General features: G+C 39.6%; 3 protein-coding genes across 4 annotated transcripts; 2 read left to right on the forward strand and 1 right to left on the reverse strand.

Annotated features, from left to right (window-relative positions):
• The first annotated feature begins 3,608 nt into the window (after positions 1-3,608).
• flt3 (fms related receptor tyrosine kinase 3) lies at positions 3,609-12,839 on the forward strand. Its single transcript, XM_061713165.1, has 24 exons — positions 3,609-3,680; positions 4,657-4,733; positions 5,272-5,423; positions 5,510-5,631; positions 5,760-5,871; positions 5,991-6,097; positions 6,380-6,549; positions 7,594-7,735; positions 7,878-8,055; positions 8,197-8,297; positions 8,388-8,496; positions 8,578-8,783; positions 8,880-8,992; positions 9,069-9,201; positions 9,848-9,952; positions 10,031-10,141; positions 10,222-10,378; positions 10,596-10,708; positions 10,828-10,949; positions 11,357-11,479; positions 11,563-11,674; positions 11,766-11,865; positions 12,040-12,145; positions 12,296-12,839. Exons 1-24 carry the CDS (start codon positions 3,650-3,652, stop codon positions 12,509-12,511), a joined length of 3,018 nt encoding a protein of 1,005 aa, XP_061569149.1. The 5' UTR covers positions 3,609-3,649; the 3' UTR covers positions 12,512-12,839.
• A 1,333-nt stretch (positions 12,840-14,172) lies between these two features.
• urad (ureidoimidazoline (2-oxo-4-hydroxy-4-carboxy-5-) decarboxylase) lies at positions 14,173-15,081 on the forward strand. Its single transcript, XM_061713169.1, has 2 exons — positions 14,173-14,543; positions 14,620-15,081. The coding sequence occupies exons 1-2, from the start codon at positions 14,369-14,371 to the stop codon at positions 14,967-14,969; spliced, it is 525 nt and encodes a 174-aa protein (XP_061569153.1). The 5' UTR covers positions 14,173-14,368; the 3' UTR covers positions 14,970-15,081.
• pdx1 (pancreatic and duodenal homeobox 1) lies at positions 15,021-18,676 on the reverse strand. 2 transcript variants are annotated; one of them, XR_009770794.1, is made up of 3 exons: positions 18,009-18,676; positions 15,367-15,912; positions 15,021-15,216 (listed from the first exon to the last, which is right to left on the reverse strand). XR_009770794.1 is itself a non-coding variant. In XM_061713168.1 (2 exons), the coding sequence occupies exons 1-2, from the start codon at positions 18,379-18,381 to the stop codon at positions 15,527-15,529; spliced, it is 759 nt and encodes a 252-aa protein (XP_061569152.1). In that variant the 5' UTR covers positions 18,382-18,676; the 3' UTR covers positions 15,021-15,526. The 2 variants fall into 2 exon arrangements, 1 of the variants encoding a protein (XP_061569152.1); XM_061713168.1 differs by having other exon boundaries at positions 15,021-15,912.
• Positions 18,677-19,269: the final 593 nt, after the last annotated feature.

Below are 19,269 nucleotides of genomic sequence, written 5' to 3' on the forward strand. Positions count from 1 at the left end.
CCACTGGGCTTTCAGCAAATACATCAAAACACAAAAATAAAAAACAGTTTTCTGAACGTATCAATATGACTCTGTCCTTCACAGGATAAGTAAAATGGATCACTGCAAAAACTCAAAATCTTAACAAGAATATTTGTCTTATTTCTAGTTAAAATGTCTAATTTTAGTTAAAAAAAAATCTCATTACACTCATCACTGGAAAAAATGTTCTCCTTTTTCAAGTAGATTTTCAATTAAAATAAGTAGAAAAATCTGCCAGTGGAACAAGACTTTTTTGCTTGTAATGAGAAGATAAATCTTGTCCCATTGGCAGATTTTTTCCTACTTATTTCAAGTGAAAATTTACTTGAAACAGGTGAAAATTGTCAAATAAGTTATTTTTCTGGTGTTATTTTTCTGGTGATGACTCTAAATGTTGAAATAGCAGTAAAACCACATTCATTGATGAAATGACATACGGGATGGAAAGGGGGGATGGCGGTTTTACAGGGGGGATGATTTGGACCATTTTTATTTCAGGGGGGATGCCATCCCCCCTCATCCCCCCTCAACTCCAGTACTGCATATATATATTCCCTCAAACAATCACAAACAGTAAAAAATAAAATAAAATATTAAATAAAAAAAATAAATACAAAATTAAGGAATAAACTAGACATCAAACTAATAAAGTGCTGTAAAATTAAAATTAAAAAGGCAGGATCGTACATTCACATCGCCAGTGTAAGTTTTGTTTTGTTATTCAGTGTTATCCATTTCGTTGGTCAAGAAAGACATAAATGAGTCCCAAACATCTATAAATTATTTCTGTTTACCCTTGACTATATAAGTCAACCTCTCCAGTCCAAGACCCGACTAGAAAAGATTAGATGCGTTTTGAGGGGCTCCCTTGGAAAATTTTATAAGACGTGGGACCTGTTTTATGAATGAATGAATGAATGAATGAATGAATGAATGAATTTTCTCTTTTCCAGTATTTTGTGTTATTATTCATATACTGTATTTATATAATTTTATGTTATTAAGCTATTTTTTGTCTTTAGTCTTTGTCTTGAGTTTTGTTCTTTAGTTTGTAGTATTTGTCCTGTCTTGGTTTATTTTTGGTCTTATTCTGTTTTTATCTTGCCTGCTTTTTGCACTGTTGCATCATTACTCCATTGACCAATGTTATTGTAATGTTGTTTTATTTAAAAATTCCAATAAACAGATCGTGGGGGGAAAAAAAGCGCTCACCTGCTGCAAATGCGAGCCTCGTGTTGGCACAATATCTACGAATCTGTTTTCAGCTTGTGCACTAATGAGTGCTGAGAAAAGACAGAAAAAAAATGCAATTCACAATTAATTTTCATAATTGTGGTGTTATCAGAATGGGGTAGAGTGGGGTAACTTTGTGGAATGGTCTGGATGATGAAATCAAACGAAGCACTAACTCTATACAGTTTAAAAACACATACAAGAAAGCAATTCTTGACAAGTATAAAAATGGGGACCTCTAAAGAACTCAATTTGCCTTCCATATGTATTTCTTTGATTGTTATTTTGTTCCTTGTGGGATGGACCATATACGATACAAATATAACTGCCTGCATTCATGGCTGGTCATGGATCATCGTAGAGGTGACTGGGAGATTGGATTTTTGAATTTAGGATATTGTAGGAGACCGGTTTAATTATGCCTTGATCTTGTTTATTGGTTGTTTGTGTTATATTTATTTTTTGTTATTTTGTCTTTTCTTTCTTTTTCTTTTCTTTTAATTTTTAAATTTTTATATGGCATATATGATATGGTATTGTGAGGAAGGGACAGGACTAAATAAGCGTTCTGCTTCCTCCTGTTCCCTCTCGAACACATTGTTTTGCTGTGTGATTTATTTTTGGATGAGACTGTTAAATTGTTTTGCTTTTTTTAATATTTTGATGCTTTTGATGGGTTTTGTTGTGTTCGAGACAAAGCCAACAATAAAAAAAGAATCAGGTTTATTTGGCCAAGTCAGGTCAAACAAACAAGACAGGGAATTTGACTCCGGTTGTTTCACTCACTGTACAGTAAATAGACAAATGACAGCTCTTATTAACATTTTCAGATTCAGACGACTTTATTAATCCCTTTGGGAGGTTCCCTCGGGGAAATTGACATCTCCATCTCACACTCACAACCAGGGGTCTCCAACCCTGGTCCTGGAGAGCACCTATCCAGCATGTTTTAGATGTTTCCCTGCTTCAGCACACCATGATACAAGGAGCTGTGTCATCAACAGAACTGTCCAGACCTTGATGACAAGTTAATGACGACCAATGATTAGAATCAGGTGTGTTCATCATGCAGGGAGACACCTAAAACATGCTGGATAGGTCTCTCCAGGACCAGAGTTGGAGACCCCTGTGGACAACACTGTCATTTATAAATCCATCCATCCATTATCTATACCCACTTTATCCTTTGCAAGGTCACAGGGGTCTGCTGGAGTCTATCCCAGCTCATTTCAGGTGAGAGGCAGGGGTTACACCCTGGACAGGTCTCCAGTCCATCGCAGGGCCACATATAGAGACAACCACACACACTCACACTCACAGGCAATTTAGAATCATCAATCAACCTACTATGCATGTTTTTGGACTGTGGGAGGAAGCCGGAGCACCCAGAGGGAACCCACGCAAGCACGGGGAGAACATGCAAACTCCACACAGAAACTGGGACACTGGGAGTTGAACCGGGGACCTTCTCTCTGTGAGGCAACAGTGCTAACCACCAAGCCACCGTGCTGCCCAGGATGTCAGCAAGCATATAGCAGACATCTACACAGACAGGTGGAAGCAGCAGTGGGATTTAGTGGCCAAGTCAGGTCAGGTTGTTTCACTCACTGTACAGAAATAGACAAATGACAGCTCTTATTAACATTTTCTGATTCAGACGACTTTATTAATCCCTTTGGGAGGTTCCCTCAGGGAAATTGACATCTCCATCTCACACACACAACACTGTCATTTACAAATAAAACACCCCAAAAGCTAAACACCCATATGAAAATAAATAGATAAAAAAATAAAGATAAAAATAAAAGTAAAAGGTAAAAACAAAAATAAAAATAGAAAGTGTGGTGCCATATAAAATAATTATATGTATGTATATATATATATATATATATATATATATATATATATATATATATATATATATATATTATATATATATACATATATATATATACATATATATATACATATATATATATATATATATATATATATATATATATATATATATATATATATATATATATATATATATATACATACTGCTTTAAACAATTTTGACAATTAAACATACATATGGGATTTTCAGGTGGATACTAGTTTATTGACCACGGAAGTAAAATTGTTCATATTTTGTAGATATTCAAAGTTCATTTTTATGTTTTTGTATCTAACTTTCAATAATGTCATGATACGGTTGATTATTCTGTGGCATTACAAATCGTTTCTATGGTACTTTCTTTTGTTTTAAACATTAGTGAGTATGCCGGACAGGCGTGACTCATGAGCATGTTGGTTTGCAGTTAAACTTCCTCTGTTTTAAATATACTCGCGCACATCTTGCAGAGCAGAGTTTCACATCTGAGCTGGGACTGAGGATGTGACAGACGGCACAATGATGCGGTGGGAGAAATATACGATTGTGGGTGAGTCAACTTGAGCTGCTGGTCTCAGTAGCCCTGTAGGGTACAAGTGAAATTTACTGTCCTTGCATGCAATTTAGGATAGTTAGGGATGAAATATTTAGAATATGTGGATGTTTTTTAGTCTTATATTTTTTAAATTTGGTTCTATTTGTATGCCTAATGCAATTATCTATATAATATTTAATTTAGATATTTTTTGGAATGGCTGATGAACTATTGTGAGTAGGAACAGATATGTAAATATGATTTAATTTGTTTAAAGCAGTACTGTGTAGAATACAGTCTGAGGAACTTCAAAGGCTGGCTGTTTATACTGAGAAGTTATTAGAGTTGGGTGTTAACTGACATATTAAATGTAACCAGGACTGAGTCGTTAAAAAAAGTAAAAAAGTCACTACAACCGACTATATTACATTTAAAAAATTTGCACTCATATTCTTGTCACATATCCAAGGATTTATTACATTTGAATTCTGATTGCAATAAAACAGAAAAAAAATGCAATAATGTTTTGACAATGTTCTTTGGATTAGGCAGTTTCTTTTAAACTATTCTTGAAGAAATATCACCCTGCATGCTGTTGAATACATAAAGTTGGTTTGATTTAAGAGACTCTAAATTTGGAATATTTTGAACAGAATAATTCAAATTTTCAGAATTGTTGCATAAAAAAACACAAAAAAACAGATGTCTTCAAAGCTGAAAGTGTTGTAACTGCATCAGTTTAAAAGGGAGCAACATTAACAATGTTGGATTTTGTAGCACTTTACATTTTATTGTTTTATTGTTTGTAATTCAGTAGACATTATGACAAAGTCTGACTGGATTCTGTTCACCTACTTAACATAATGTAACCTAACTGTACTTCTCATGTGTTGTGCAATACATTGTGAAATATCAATACCGTTTTTTCTGAATGTATAAAGAAACTATACACCAATGTTTGACCTGAAGTCATATTATTGTGTCTTTAAAGCTGCTGTCCTGCTGTGTGCTGTCAGAGCGCTTTGCAGAGATGATGTGAAGGATAAAACCTGCGTACCCAGCACCGAGGTAAAAGCAGCTGCATCTTACATAGATCAGCAAACTCAAATTTAGGGGCTGATGTGTCTGAATAAACGGACACAGATGTAGTCTGGATGAGACACTGCTACAAAAACCTATGAAATTGGTCCTCAGAGAAAAAAATTTATTAATTAAATTTGCTGTCTTAACTGTAAGCGGCAAGTGGTTGATTGTCTTCTAGATAAGTCTGCATGACAAGGAAAAAGAGAAAGCAAAGTGTAACAAGGAGTTGTAAAAATACTAAAGACTAAAATACAAACCTGTTCTTGTTTCATTTCTTGGTCAGCTTGTGCCGTTTTACAGTAACCTTAATAGGTGACAAGTTCAAGCGCTGTTACGAAGGCAAGATTAAGAATGAAAAAAATAATTATATGATAAGTACATTACATGACAAACACTGAAAAGATATATTCTTTTAAATAATATCTAACAGAACATTTAAAGATCTGCACAAAATCCTGAAAAAAATGAAGAGGTTAATAAAACTTAATGCAGCAGGATTATATGCAGAGTCTGTACCTTGCAGGTGAAGTGTTTCCTTCCAACTGATTATCTGAACACATCTGAAGTTGTCAGCATTAAGTTATCTGCGGGTATGAAGCTCATCATCTCCCATCTGGGCCTCTCTGGTTATCCTGTCTGCCGCTGGGGCAGAGCAAAAGATCCAGTAATAACAATGTAAGTGAACATCTGTATATCAAATCTTTCTTTCTTTTTTTCATATGTGTCTATTTATAATTCAACTGTATCCTTTACTTTATTAGAAACGGGAGCTGCTCCATAGTCACCTCACCTCTTTTTGAGGCAGATTCAGGCATGTACACGCTGACCTGTGAAGCTAATAATGAGACAAATTTCTCAAAAACTGTGGATCTTCAAGTTGTGAGTGAGTATCAGCTCTATCACGTCTTCTCTTCTCTCTCTCTCTTCTCTTCTCCATCCTTACCACAAAGAAAAATGCAAATCCCCTTTATTACTTTGTTGAAATAACTATGTTAATTATTTAATTTACAGGACGTCCCACAAAACCACAGTTGGTGCTCGTCCTCAGCAAACAGAGAAAGCGGTCCCCCTCACTTAAGTGCACCTCAAAGGGATCCCCAAAACCCATAATTGATTGGCTAGGGTAAGATGTTATCCTTTGCATTTCTATACAGTTTTGTATAGTACAGACACTTGCAGACAACACCTGGATTAACTACACAAATTTACCATTTACTTTAAACTTCCTCTCTTTTCAAACAGACACAAGAATGCTGAAATAGTGTCATCTAGTGCATATTACAATAGAAGAGCGATGTGTTGTGCCACCAACAGTGAAGGACAGGAATGCACGCAGCTGCATGACTATGGTAATTAGATATGAAAATACATACTATAAATAATAATGCATACTAAAAATCCAATACATTTCATCATATGTTTTAATAAGGTAAATCATTGTGGGAACCAACTACTTTTATTAAAAACCAGGAGAAATTGAAAAGGAAAGCATTTTAACAGCAGTAACCTCCTCCAATTAATCATGCAAATAAGAGAAAGCAAATAGTTAGTAATTATGTAAGAAAAGAAAATTTTAAAGAAAAGAAAAGACCCACTTACTGCTAATGAGTTAAACCATTTGTATATTTCAGACTTGGAGAGCGCTTCAATTGAAACTGATGATGCTGAGGTGACCGTGAGCCCCAGAGAGCCTTTACTACTTCGTTGCAGAACACCCGGGTTTGGACCATCACATGCTGCATGGGAGAGGAATGGCAGTGTACTGGACCCCAACTCAATGTCATGTGAAAAAGAGACTGAGGTGCAGAATTTTTTTTTTTTCAAGCAGCTGATCTTATTTTTCCTTGTTAATTTACACACCTGTTTTACAACTCCAAACCACTCCAAGCCTAGAAGACATTCCAAAACAGTTGGAATCGGGCTTGTTAATCCTAGTATGGGGAAAAAGTGTTATTTCAATAATCATGTCGACAGGCAATAATAATGATGTCCACTTGTGCAACAACTGTGCAAATAAATTCCCCAAAATATTAAAACACAGTCTTGTTCAAAGTATGATTGAAAGATAATTGCATATTTCTTGATTTACAGAGTATTATATCAGTAGACAATTCAAGGAATCTGGAGGAACTGTGTGCTCTTAACCAGAATCGATCAATCCAGACTGTTATTAGTGACAAAATCTGGCCAGGATCATTTTCACCTTTGTAATGACAGGAATCATGCAGAAAAGTATAATATGTTTTTAGAACAACACACACAGCTTTCATGACCACATCCTTTCCAGAGAAGTCCATACACTGTTTGAGAAACACAATGTTAAACTACATTTTGCATGTTAGCTGGGGAAGAAGAGGATAAGAATACTACAGACCCGTTCTGTGCATTATAGACAATGCAAAGAATGTGTGAAAGTGACCGTAACAGGTAACAGTCCCATACTGTTGCACAATGTAAAAGATGTTATTACGAGCCGGATGAGACAAAATAACAACGTGGATGCTTCATGTCTTTTATCCTGGATGGCAGAATTCTTTTTAAGGGAAACATAGTGGCAAATATTATAAAGTAAAGTAGTTTTTTTTGTTTGGAAAGTGTTGCAGGCCTAAAATGCAAAATTGGAAGCATACGAACAAATGAAATGAAGTTGATGGAAAGAAAAGAAAAACAACATGAAACATAACTTGGGTTTACAATGTCTCATTCTTTTAAACAAGTTAAAGCAAATGTAATTAGCGTATTTTCTTTTTTTCATAATCACCAATTTCGGTATCTCTTATCTAGAAATACAAATCAAATTGTCTGATTGATGCTCACCTTCATAACATTTGTGTTTTTCTTCTAGATCTGCATTCAAAAGGATAAGCATTTTGGTATTCTGATGACCTACCTGTTCATCAAATCAGTTAGTCTGGAGCATGGTGGCAGATACACCTGCAAGAATCCAGGAAAAAACAAAATGCAGTCTGTTCACATTCAGGTTGAGGGTTAGTAGAACTCATCATCATTTTTTAAGTACTGTATGTGCAATAATTGTACCTGGTACTATGGGAGAATCCAATAGGATTCATGTGACTTTAAAACTTGGGGCTGTTGTCCATGGACTGACTGATTTATGTGTCTGGTCAGGTGATGATTTCCTTTCTGCTCAAGTCGATGAGAGCAAGATCGTGACAGCTCAGAATAAAACCCACTCCTGTTTGCATGCACACGTTTCCTACCACCCTGTGCTCCAGCGCTGTTCCTGGGAGGCTCCTAATAAGCACATGACTGACTGCATTAGGGATCAATGGGTAACAAAGCACAGGTATCAATGAAGCAATAATTCACAAGCTCTGCAAAAATTCTGCATGTAATAGAAAAGGGGCCAGCATCATGTAACATTATAAAGAATGCACAGCTACGGCAAAAATGCATTAAAGATATGTGGATGTTCTCATGTTTTTAGCATTGTGAAGTTATGTGATCCACTCCAGTCAGGGGTTTATAAGTTACACCTCCAAGCTGGAGGAAAGGCTGAAACAAAGAATATAACAGTTTGTGTTGTAGGTAGGTAAAAGCTATATCACTGTTCAAAGTTATTTTGCAATTCATAATAAAAAATATACTGTGGCATTAACCTGATGACCTATTTTACAGAAACACCTAACTTCACATTCAAGACTCATGGGAATGCTACCACCTTTGAGACATCTACCCTTGTTCCAGCAGACTACATGTGGATGACTTGCTCTCCATCCAACGACAGGTATTTACTTCCCAAGTGGCTCCGTTCAGAGGCCACTTTGTTACCAGTTATTTAAGCTCCCTGCTCTTTGTGTCAATCTAGTTGTGAAACAGACTCATCGTGGAAAGTGTACCAGTGGGGCCATGAACCAGGCTCTGATGACTTCTGTAACAAGGCAATCAAGAGATCATTGAGCTTTGCCCCACTGCCTGGGACACATTTAAAGTTCTGTGTGAGAAACTCATTTGGGAACTGGTGCAGTTCTAAATACCCAATATATTACCCATATACATCCGAGGCCTCCAAAGGTAATTAACTTTTGCTCCCATACAAAATTTGGCATAGTAAATGAGTGTAATTAACAGCTAGACTGGTCAAAATGTGTGTTGTTGTTTTTCTTTTAGGTGTTTTAAAACAAGATGACAAGTTAATGATGCTGCTGAAGATTAGCATTTTCATCCTGCTCCTGGGGTTGACATTCATTCTTGTGGCACTCATGTACTTTGTCAAAAAGAGGGTATGTATTTAAAGATCAGCACGCACACAAACATAAACTAAAGGGCATGACGTCACATTTTGCGCGCCTCCAACAGAAACCCAAATATCAGCCTCAGCTTCAGATGATCCAGATGGTTGGACCCAATGACAACGATTACATCTACATCAACTTCAAGGACTTTGCTTATGATCAAAGATGGGAGTTTCCCAGGGAGAACCTTGAATTGGGTACGAGTCAACTCAGGCATGAAACGCATTCAAGAGAATTACTAGACCTATTACTTACATTACAATTTCCCATTTAAGTAAAATGACAGATGAGGAGTTTTTGGATGTACCCAACTGGGAGAAGGCCCATATCTCAAGGAGAGGGAGGTCTGAGCTTCTTCGCTTAGGCAGATGGATGGATGGATGGATGGATGGATGGATGGATGGATGGATGGATGGATGGATGGATGGATGGATGGATGGATGGATGGATGGATGGATGGATGGATGGATGGATGGATGGATGGATGGATGGATCTTAGGGGGGGCTTGAGGATGAATGAAGAAGAAGTAAAGTTCAGCTTAAAAATAGATTAAAAATGTAATCTTTCAGACTTAAATTTTGAGATATCAGACTGTTTAGTTATTTAAATCAAATTATCTTAGAAGGATAGAGTGAAAATGTCTTATTTCTAGGAACACACATTATTACAAATCAAAAACCAAAATAACCAGCAGAGTAGATATGGAAAATAATGTGTAGGAGGAATCCTCTAATTGAACATAAACATTCAAAATTGATTTTATGTGGACGATTTGATCATTTTGTTTAGTATGTCCCTGTAACAAGTTATAGTTCTAAGACAGATGCCTTTGTCCTCTTCAGGTGGAGAACTGGGTTCTGGAGCTTTCGGCATGGTAGTGCAGGCTATAGCTCATGGCATCAACCAGGCTGGAGTCTCCCAGAAGGTGGCTGTGAAGATGCTGAAAGGTTAGTGTTTGTTTTAAAAGTGCAGTGCAGAGTGGTATGGAGGTTTTTCAGTTCCTGATCTGTTGCTTCACCCTGCAGACAAACACATGTCGGTGGAGAAGGAGGCTCTCATGTCTGAGCTGAAGATGCTGACTCACATTGGCCACCATACCAACATCGTGAACCTCCTCGGGGCATGCACAGAGTCCGGTACGTTTCATTTCTGCATTTGTATACAGGTGATGGCATTGTGCATTTGTTCTAATTATCCTCTTTTTAACTTTATGTAGGACCCATATACCTGATTTTCCAGTACTGCTGTTATGGAGACCTGTTGAACTATCTGAAGAAGAACAGTGACCGCTACCACAAGTCTGTGACGGATGCATTTAACAGGGACCGTTTTAGAAGCCTTTACCACAACCTGCAGTACAAGGAAAACAAATGGTAAGAATAAAACTCCACAAGAGACAGAAACTGCAGCACTGGAGGGGAGATTTAAACAAATTAAACGTTTTATTTAGCATAGGCTCTCCCAGAAATGCAAATGAAAAAAATGTTTTATCAATGTCAAAACTTTTTTGGTGGGTTTTTGTTTATTTGTTAGTTTGTTTGCCTCACTGTCTGTGAGTTTGGTACAATATGGTAAAATGTCTCTTCCCAGCGAGCTTGTGGCAACCATCGACAACTACGTGCTCATGCACAACTCCACCACCAGGGGGCAGGAGGACATCGCCCTCCTCACCCTCAGCTCTTGTGACCAAGACAGTTACGTTGGTGAGTAACATCAAATACAGCCAAACTGATGCGCAAATCGCTTTGAAATGTAAAAACGGAACTGCTTTAGCGCTGAGTAAAATATTACTCTGAGTTTCATGGATGACAAACGTTTACAGATGCAGAAATATTTGAGAATGCAGATGATGAGACGGAGGACCTGCAGGCCCTGACCTTTGACGACCTGCTGAGCTTTGCCTTCCAAGTGGCCAAAGGCATGGAGTTCCTTGCTTCCAAGAATGTAAGTGTCTCTCATCGGTTTGTACTTCATCAATGTACAAGTCATCAAACAGATTACCAATAAAGTGCATTTTTTTCTTTATTGAATTAGTATTAACATATCTTTCTAAGAGTAGGAATAACAGCTTATGCCACCATTTTGCTACATTTTTTTGTATTGGGTCATGGTAAGTCTATAATTTTTATCTCAGGCAAAACTATTGATTTAAAGGAAACATTTATGTACACTGTTTCTGGCATTTAAGAGACAAAGCGATTAACCTGTGCAACTAGGAAAAGCTGTTTCTAGATATATCTAATGAAACTATTTAAAATTGAAATCAAGGGACCCATCAACACAGAACAAAAATCATTCAAATTCAAGTGCCAAGCATTAAATGTGTGACTACTGCTGTTTTCTGTCTGCAGTGCATCCACCGGGACCTGGCAGCTCGAAATGTGTTAGTGACCAAAGGCAGACTGGTGAAAATTGGTGACTTTGGGTTGGCCCGGGACATCGATAATGACTTCAACTACGTTGTGAGAGGAGATGTATGTGACACAAACACATTCCCTGATTGTTCAGTTTCCTCTATATTTTCATTACATTAAGCAGGTGACTTGCTGTCTTTTAGGTGCGTTTGCCAGTGAAGTGGATGGCGCCGGAGAGCATCTTTCAGGGAGTGTACACCAATAGGAGCGACGTGTGGGCTTATGGCATTCTGCTTTGGGAAATCTTCTCACTCGGTAGTTTTCACAGATAAGAATTATGTGTTATGAGAAACACAATTCATTCACAATGAGCTCCATTTTGCTAAACATAAACTGTTGTTCTCAGGTGTCACTCCATACCCAGGTGTGAGGGTGGATCACACATTTTATTCAATGATTGAAAGAGGATTTAAGATGGAGTGTCCATACTATGCCAACGAGTCTGTGTAAGAATCTTCACATTTAATTAATAAATATTACCAAAGTGCCTGTACAGTATTCTAAATAGCTCTCACTGAGGATCCTCTTCTTTTGGTTGGAACAAAGAATATAAAAGTTTCACCTTTCATCATTTTAGTGCAATCACATGTTTCACAGGTTTTCCTGTTTTTCTCTGCCAGGTATGATATGATGTGCAAATGTTGGGGCCTTGACCCCTACAATCGCCCATCTTTCTCCAAGTTGGTGTCCTTCATGTCCAACCAGCTGACGGACCTGGAGGAGAAGGTATGGCCTGATTGGACAAATACGACTTATTTTCAGTAGATTCCACCTAAACAGTTCAACATTTCTAGCTGCACGACTGGAGGGACAGTGTAGATGTTCTGTAGATCTTATCTGCAAGACCATAACCACGCTCCTTTTTACTGTTTTCAGCTCTACCACAACATGCTCGACCAGACTACCAGCGACTACCAGAACTCATTGGTCGTTTTTGACGATCCTGCCTTTGCACAACACAACGAGAGCAAGACAGAGGGCACCAATAACTCCTGCCAAGCCTACGCAACTGAGGAGAGAAAAGAAGAGGCACTGAACTCAGACGCTGCAGCAGCTCAGGAGGAACCTCTGAAACCATCTGATGCCCAGTAACTGCATATTACATGTTAATGGTTAAGCTATTTTATTCAAAGAGATATATAACGATTTTTTGATACGCTTGTATTTGTTTCTGTTATGTTATGTTTCTGTGATAACTCAGCCTTAATGTATATTATGAAGCAGCTCTGTGTGAAAAACTAAATGCACCTTGACGACTTCCATCTACATTAGGATAAGATGTATATGAGTGACAGGCACTACTGATCAAATTTAATTAATTAATTGATCATTGTCAGTTGTGACCACCTCTATAATAGCAGACATGTTGCAGATATTTGCTCTGGAGCAGTCAATTGTGTCTTCAGATGGTAACCCCCCCCCCAAAAAAGAACAATAATGTTCTCAGAAAAATCATCTGGTGCTGCTCATCATAGGTTATAAGACCACTGTTGATTACTTTGGAGTCCATCATTCTTGAACAATAATACAGGTTATAATTTATAAAAAAAATTATGTAAAACTGTTCAAGGAACCAGACAATCATCTACTACATTCCAGTGTGTAAAACCTTAACATTGAAAGTAACTGTACTTTCTTTTTCATGTATTTTGTATCTAACTAAAAGAGTAAACTAGGCATAATGGAAGTTACTGTAGCCTTGTTTGTAATAGTAACTTCTGTTCCTGCATTAATATCAGTATAATGCATCAACTATTAGCCTATCTTTGTACACATTTATTTTCTGCATTAATTCAGTTTGGAATATCTTAATGGAGTTATTATACTTACTTTTTTATAGTGTCATGTATACTGGAAGCAAAATGTACTTTTTACTCATTAAAGGAAAGTCCTATGATAATTGGCACTGAAGCACTTCCACTGAGGCCCGGGTTTGTATTTTGGGTAAAAACGGGTTTAAAACTTAGCCAGCTCAGAAAACATCCAGATTAATAAGATCCATTCCCTGTTGGGTAACCAGGACACATTGATTAGAAATGCTCTACAGGATTCACAGCTACTGGCTGAAGAAACTAACCACACTGAATGATCAGCATCACAAATGAACCAGCTCCTTATACGTGGGACCAACTCAGTGTTTCACACCGTCCTCACAATGAAGGATCCCAAGAAAGACCCAATAAATCCAACAACTGATAAAAGCTTCTGTCAAGCTTTTTAGCAACCAAGATAAGAAAGCATGTGGCTCCACACATGAGCTCAGCCCAGAAGGGAAATGGAAATAACGTTTGAGGAGCTAAGTACCAACTACTAGTCGACAGGACGGTCACTACACTGTAAGATAAGGCAAACAAACCTGTGCACTGCCTGGATATAGGCCTATAATTACTGAAAGTTTCAATTTTAATTGAAATTTCATGCAAAAACATGCTCAAGTGTTAATGGCGCAGTGCTACAGAATAATGAGCGGACTAGTTTTAATTAAATCAGCTGCAACACTATTACTCTGCATGTCACATGCCACAATATTTTAATGTATAAACAGGGTTCATTTATATTTGTATAAATTATTTCAATGCATTTCTTTTGTATCCAAATCCAAAGGTTTCTTCAGTGTGTATCACTGTGCTTCTCAGTTTTGATCTACCTCTGGTTAATTTGAATATGACGTCTTCCGCGTACTTCATGCACTAGGTGACGCCCGAGATCACACTTTGCTTGATTAACCTGCTTCTGAAGTTTGCTCCCCTGTTTTGCGGATGCCTTTAAAACTTGATCAAGTTCCCTTTTTCAGTCAGATAACTGGCATCTAAACCGGCTGAGAAAACATTAACCACAGCCGGACATGGGGTGCTTGTTCTGTGCGTCCACCAGTGCGTTAACCCGGGGTTGCGAAGTTTTGTCCGAAGGTCATTACACCGACGCAACCACTAGTGTTCCCACAAAAGCATGGACATATCTGCTGTTAACGCTCTTCCTTACGAGGATTTTGTGAATATTTTCGAAAATGTTGTTGAGAGATGTCCACTTATTCCGGCTGCGGTGTGGACGAGGCGTCCCTTTGTGAGCCTGGGTGACATGGAAGCTGCTATTAATGAGTTTATTGACGTTCTCCCCGACTCAGGTCAGAGCAGTTTTTTTTTTATAATAACATGTGTCTGTTACATTTTGCTGCCTGGCTCATGAGTTCCCAATGGCAGGTAAAGAGGGGATCCTGAGGTGCCACCCGGACCTGGCGGGCAGGGATCTGAGGAGCGGGGCTCTGACCCGCGAGTCCCGGGAGGAGCAGGCGAGCGCCGGCATGGCCGCGCTCAGCGCGGGGGAGGCGGCGCGCATGGCGCGGCTCAACCACGACTACAAGGAGCGCTTCGGGTTCCCGTTCGTCATCTGCGCCCGGATGAACGACAAAGCAAATATCTTGCAGCAGCTGTCCCAGCGCTGCCTGAGCGCGCGTCCGGCCGAGCGGGCCCGCGGCATCGAGGAGGTGAAAAAGATCTGCCGCCTGCGTCTCCAAGCTCTGGTGCTTCCAGACGCCCCAAACAAGCTATGATCCTCACCCATCTCAATGAAAAAACTATCATAATGTCAAACTTAAACGCTGTCACAGTCTTTATTATTTCAGATGCATTATTAGGCTATTAAAATAAAGAATTAATCTAACATGTGCATCACTGATTCATATATTGTGTTTATACAGAAGACACTGACATATAAAATATATATACAGACGTACATTCATAAACATTGCTCTGATTTGGAGGGAATAGTCTGGAAGTGATACTGCCATGCTGCCAGATCTAAAAGGGGGGAGGAAAAGACGTTTCAGCTTGCAATTTGGTGTGCAAGCTCAAGGCTCAAGATAAAGAGGTGTTACTTCAATTCAGTTCATAAACACAACTGCAGATCATCCATGATATATTCAAAATGGTATATTGATGGCTATACACCTGTAACTCTTGCATCCTTGCCATTTTCGTCCTCTGATTGCTCTTATTTAGACTGCATTCCGTTGCATATTATCCATATTCCTGCAGAGTTTTCATAAAAAGGAGAAACAAAGAAAAGGGGTGTCTGAAATAGTCTTGATAATAAGTGCCTCCTAGGGGTCTATGCTGGCTCTCTGGGTGCAGATGCTGAGAGAGAGTGGCTGTGCAGCGGGGAAACGGGGGGTGTGGTGCTGTGAGGTCCGTTTGTGGAGGACACCGCTCCCCCGGCCTCTCCCTGGTCCACAGAGGTGATGGACGAGTCCTGGTCCGGGTCGCTCCCCCTCGCCCTCCTCCGGTCCTCCTCCTTCTTCCACTTCATGCGCCGGTTCTGGAACCAGATCTTGATGTGCCGCTCGGTGAGGCTCAGGGTGAGCGCCAGCTCCACCCGGCGCGGCCTCGAGATGTAGCGGTTGAACAGGAACTCCTTCTCCAGCTCCAGCAGCTGCGCGCGGGTGTAGGCGGTCCGAGTGCGCTTGTTTTCCTCCGTCTCCGCCATCACGTAAGGCCCTGAAACCACAGAAGGAATTTAGAGTCGTTATGAACGAGATAGCCTGCAGGAAATTTACTAAAAATCCTTCAGACAACACTTCTCCATCTTAAAGTGGCACATGCAGATATAGGGGTTTAAAAAATACTTTCCACCAATCAAACAAACTTTAGGCTATATAGCCTATGGTAGGGGCCTACTTTTTTTAAGCAGGCTATAAATAGATGCATTTTTTTAAACTTCTTCAGAGATTAAGGTGGATAAATAAATAAAAAACTGAAATGGAGGCAACAGTCATCCTCGCATGGAACGCATTTAGTATGTAAAATAATTATTAATAGGCCATACAAATATTTCGAATACTGTGGGAATACTGTGACACAATAGACTATTTAGGCGTAAACATACGATTTTTATTTTTTTTTTTTTAAATCAGTGCATTTGGCGACTCATTTGCAAATAAAAATTACCAGCCTTCAAATGCAAACACAAACCCCTTAAAATGTATGGTTAGACACCCTCGCTGTTATAAAGAAGAGACTCCGAGAGTTTATTCTTATTTTTGTGAACTTCATTTAACGTTTAACTTCTTTAGGATCTATCACTTCCCTCGTTTCTCGATCTCAACAATGTCGCCCGTCCCAGCTCATTTAGGGCGAAAGGCAGGGACCTTGGACAGGTCAGTCTATCACAGTGCACATATACAGACAAACAATCACACATACTGACACACACCTTCGGGCAATTTAGAATCATCAATCAACCTAACATGCATGTTTTTGAACTGTGGAAGGAAGCCGGAGTACCCAAAGAAAACTAATGAGGAGAAATGCAAACTCCAATTTGTCGTTCAAATATGTGACTACATTAGTAACCACTTCACTTATAATTTTAAACATGTGCAATCAGGTGAAAAGAAAAAAAAGTAAACATTCTGCCTACAGAGAGCACCGTTTTCTCTCCTTATACTGCTCACGTCACGAGGGTTTAAGCCTGCAGCGGGACCCTTGGTCCCCATCCGCGCATAGTTTGGGGCCCTATGAGGGGAGCCGAAAAAACCGAGAAAAGCATGAGCATCCTGCCAGCCCTCTTTGAATTGGACTCGCTTCAGGTTGCCCTTTACATTTTGTCTCAAAAAGATCGTTTAAACACTCATACGCCTGGTAATTAACAAATGCAGAAACGCCTATTAACTCGTGAAAAGAGATAGCCTAGTAGGTTCGATGGAAAAAACTTTTTTCCCCACTTTCTTTTGGGAATGAATCTGGACAGTGGAGCTAAAAGATCACACAAAGTTGCGTAACGTGATTAGTCTCCTTCAAACTTGTTTGATACCAACTGTGACGAATCGGAATCTTTTCTTGGGTCATATTTATTCAGGCATATATTAAAACAAAGCTGGTCCTACATGGCTCCCTCAATATTTTTTTGTTTCGATAATTAGTTTTCACTGTTTCAAGTTTCGCAAAAAAATAGTTTAAAACGTAACCAACATGTAACAAGAAGGAAACAGTATGGATCATTCATTAAAAAAAGAAACCAATATTAAAGTATAAAATAAAGTACAAAATAAAGTTAATAATAATTTTTGTCTGATATGGGAAATGTCTGGGAAAATTTGTTTAAAGTTCAAAAAAGAAAAATCAGATTTCCCAGCTTGCAAAAACTGTAATGAGGTTGTTAAAAATCCAATATTGTGAAAAGGCTCACATTTTTTCAGATGAATCCATTAATTTAGTAACTTTAGCAACAAAACAGCAGACTTTAGATTCAGTGTATTTATGCGAAATTACTTCTTTTTTTTCTCCTTGTTGCCTTCAGTATACATCAGAGCTTATTAAACTCAGTGATGGCTTAAGATAACATGTGAAAAATATTATAGCCTACAGAGAAAAAAAAAAGCTACAAAATACCAAGTGTTGACCTTCCAGGCCTTTTACAAACTAACAAGGTATGAAACAGCTTACCCAGTAATGATGTCACAACAGGCCTCAGAAAGTTGGCTCACACTCACTTCTTACAATGACTGTGGCGTGAATGAGCATTTCATATTTTATTTGATAAGACATTCAGATTCCCTATTAATTAAATAATGGGAGGGTTTGAGATGGTTTACCTGCCCACTGTCCCTTCCAGGTGTGTGAGTGGGATTTAGTGGATTTCATCCATGGGAATGGAAGGTGGTATCTGCTCTGCTCCCCCACCTCTGCATAACCCGCAGGCTGGAGGGGAGCCTGCTGCAGGCCCTGCGGGTGGTGAAGCTGGTGCACACCCGGATCCTCCCGCATGCTGGGCAGACTGTAGGTGTGGGTGATGTCAGGAAGGCTGCCCGGCTCCAGGGCTCCCAGGGACGGCGGTGTGTAGACGGAGTGGACCGGCCTGCTCATGTAGAGGCAGGGCGGCGGACTGTAGTCATCCCCCTGCGACCTCTGGTAAACGCAGGAGTCTTTAAAAACCTGCGACGGGTAGAAATGCTCTTCCCGATTCATGTCTGGAGGTAACCCGGGGGTGCGGGGCCGTTTGTGCGAGCATGCACCGTCGGCTACCTGCCCTGCTCAGCCTGCACCTTCCGCCTACCTGCTCGTGGTGCAACTGCAGGGCGACTCACAGCCCTGCACAGGTGTGTCCCTCTGTCACCATGTGACTGTGCGCCACCCGAGCCATTGGTTTCACTGTTTGCTCAAAACGGCAGATCGGGGGCGCTCAGTTTCCAGGATATTCTGCAGCTTGTGGGATTTTTTTTTTTCCTAAGCAGTTCTAACAGAACGTCCCTCAGCGCGTAAATCAATGCCACTCTGTAAATACCGCAACGTTTACCTGACTCCCACCTGTGTGTGTGTCCAGCGAGTGAACAGGTGAATCTGGAACCCCCACCTCCTCATGGCTGAACCACGTTTTTTTATGTATTAAGGCTACACATTGGATTGTCCTCAATCGATATGTTATATAGATTTATATCTTGTCTGCAAACTGCAGCCAGATAAAGCGATATGTCCGGGCGCAAACACTGGCTGACCTGCCAGATAAGAGTCCTGGATGCAGAAACAGCTGTCCTGGAAACTCAACATGTTTTCCACTGCCCCTTTTTCATCCATCTATCCATTTCTTATGTTTTAAAACGTATCCATTACACTTTTGTGGATGCATCATTTAACACCATTTGGTGCTCGGGCCCACAGCCCCCGCACGACAACAAACAACAGAGCTCCGCTCGCTGTCCTCTCCCCGTGTTTGCTGGCCATTAACCCCTCTCCGCCGCGTTTGCTCGCCCCATTAAACAGCAGCTCTCGTGGTAAGCCAATTAAGTTGGAGAGAGGGCGACTCGACTCAATTAAGCCTGAATTATGGTTCCGCGTTAAATCGACGCAGAGCCTACG

This window comes from Cololabis saira, chromosome 22 (assembly GCF_033807715.1).
Source record: "Cololabis saira isolate AMF1-May2022 chromosome 22, fColSai1.1, whole genome shotgun sequence".
NCBI lineage: Eukaryota > Metazoa > Chordata > Actinopteri > Beloniformes > Belonidae > Cololabis > Cololabis saira.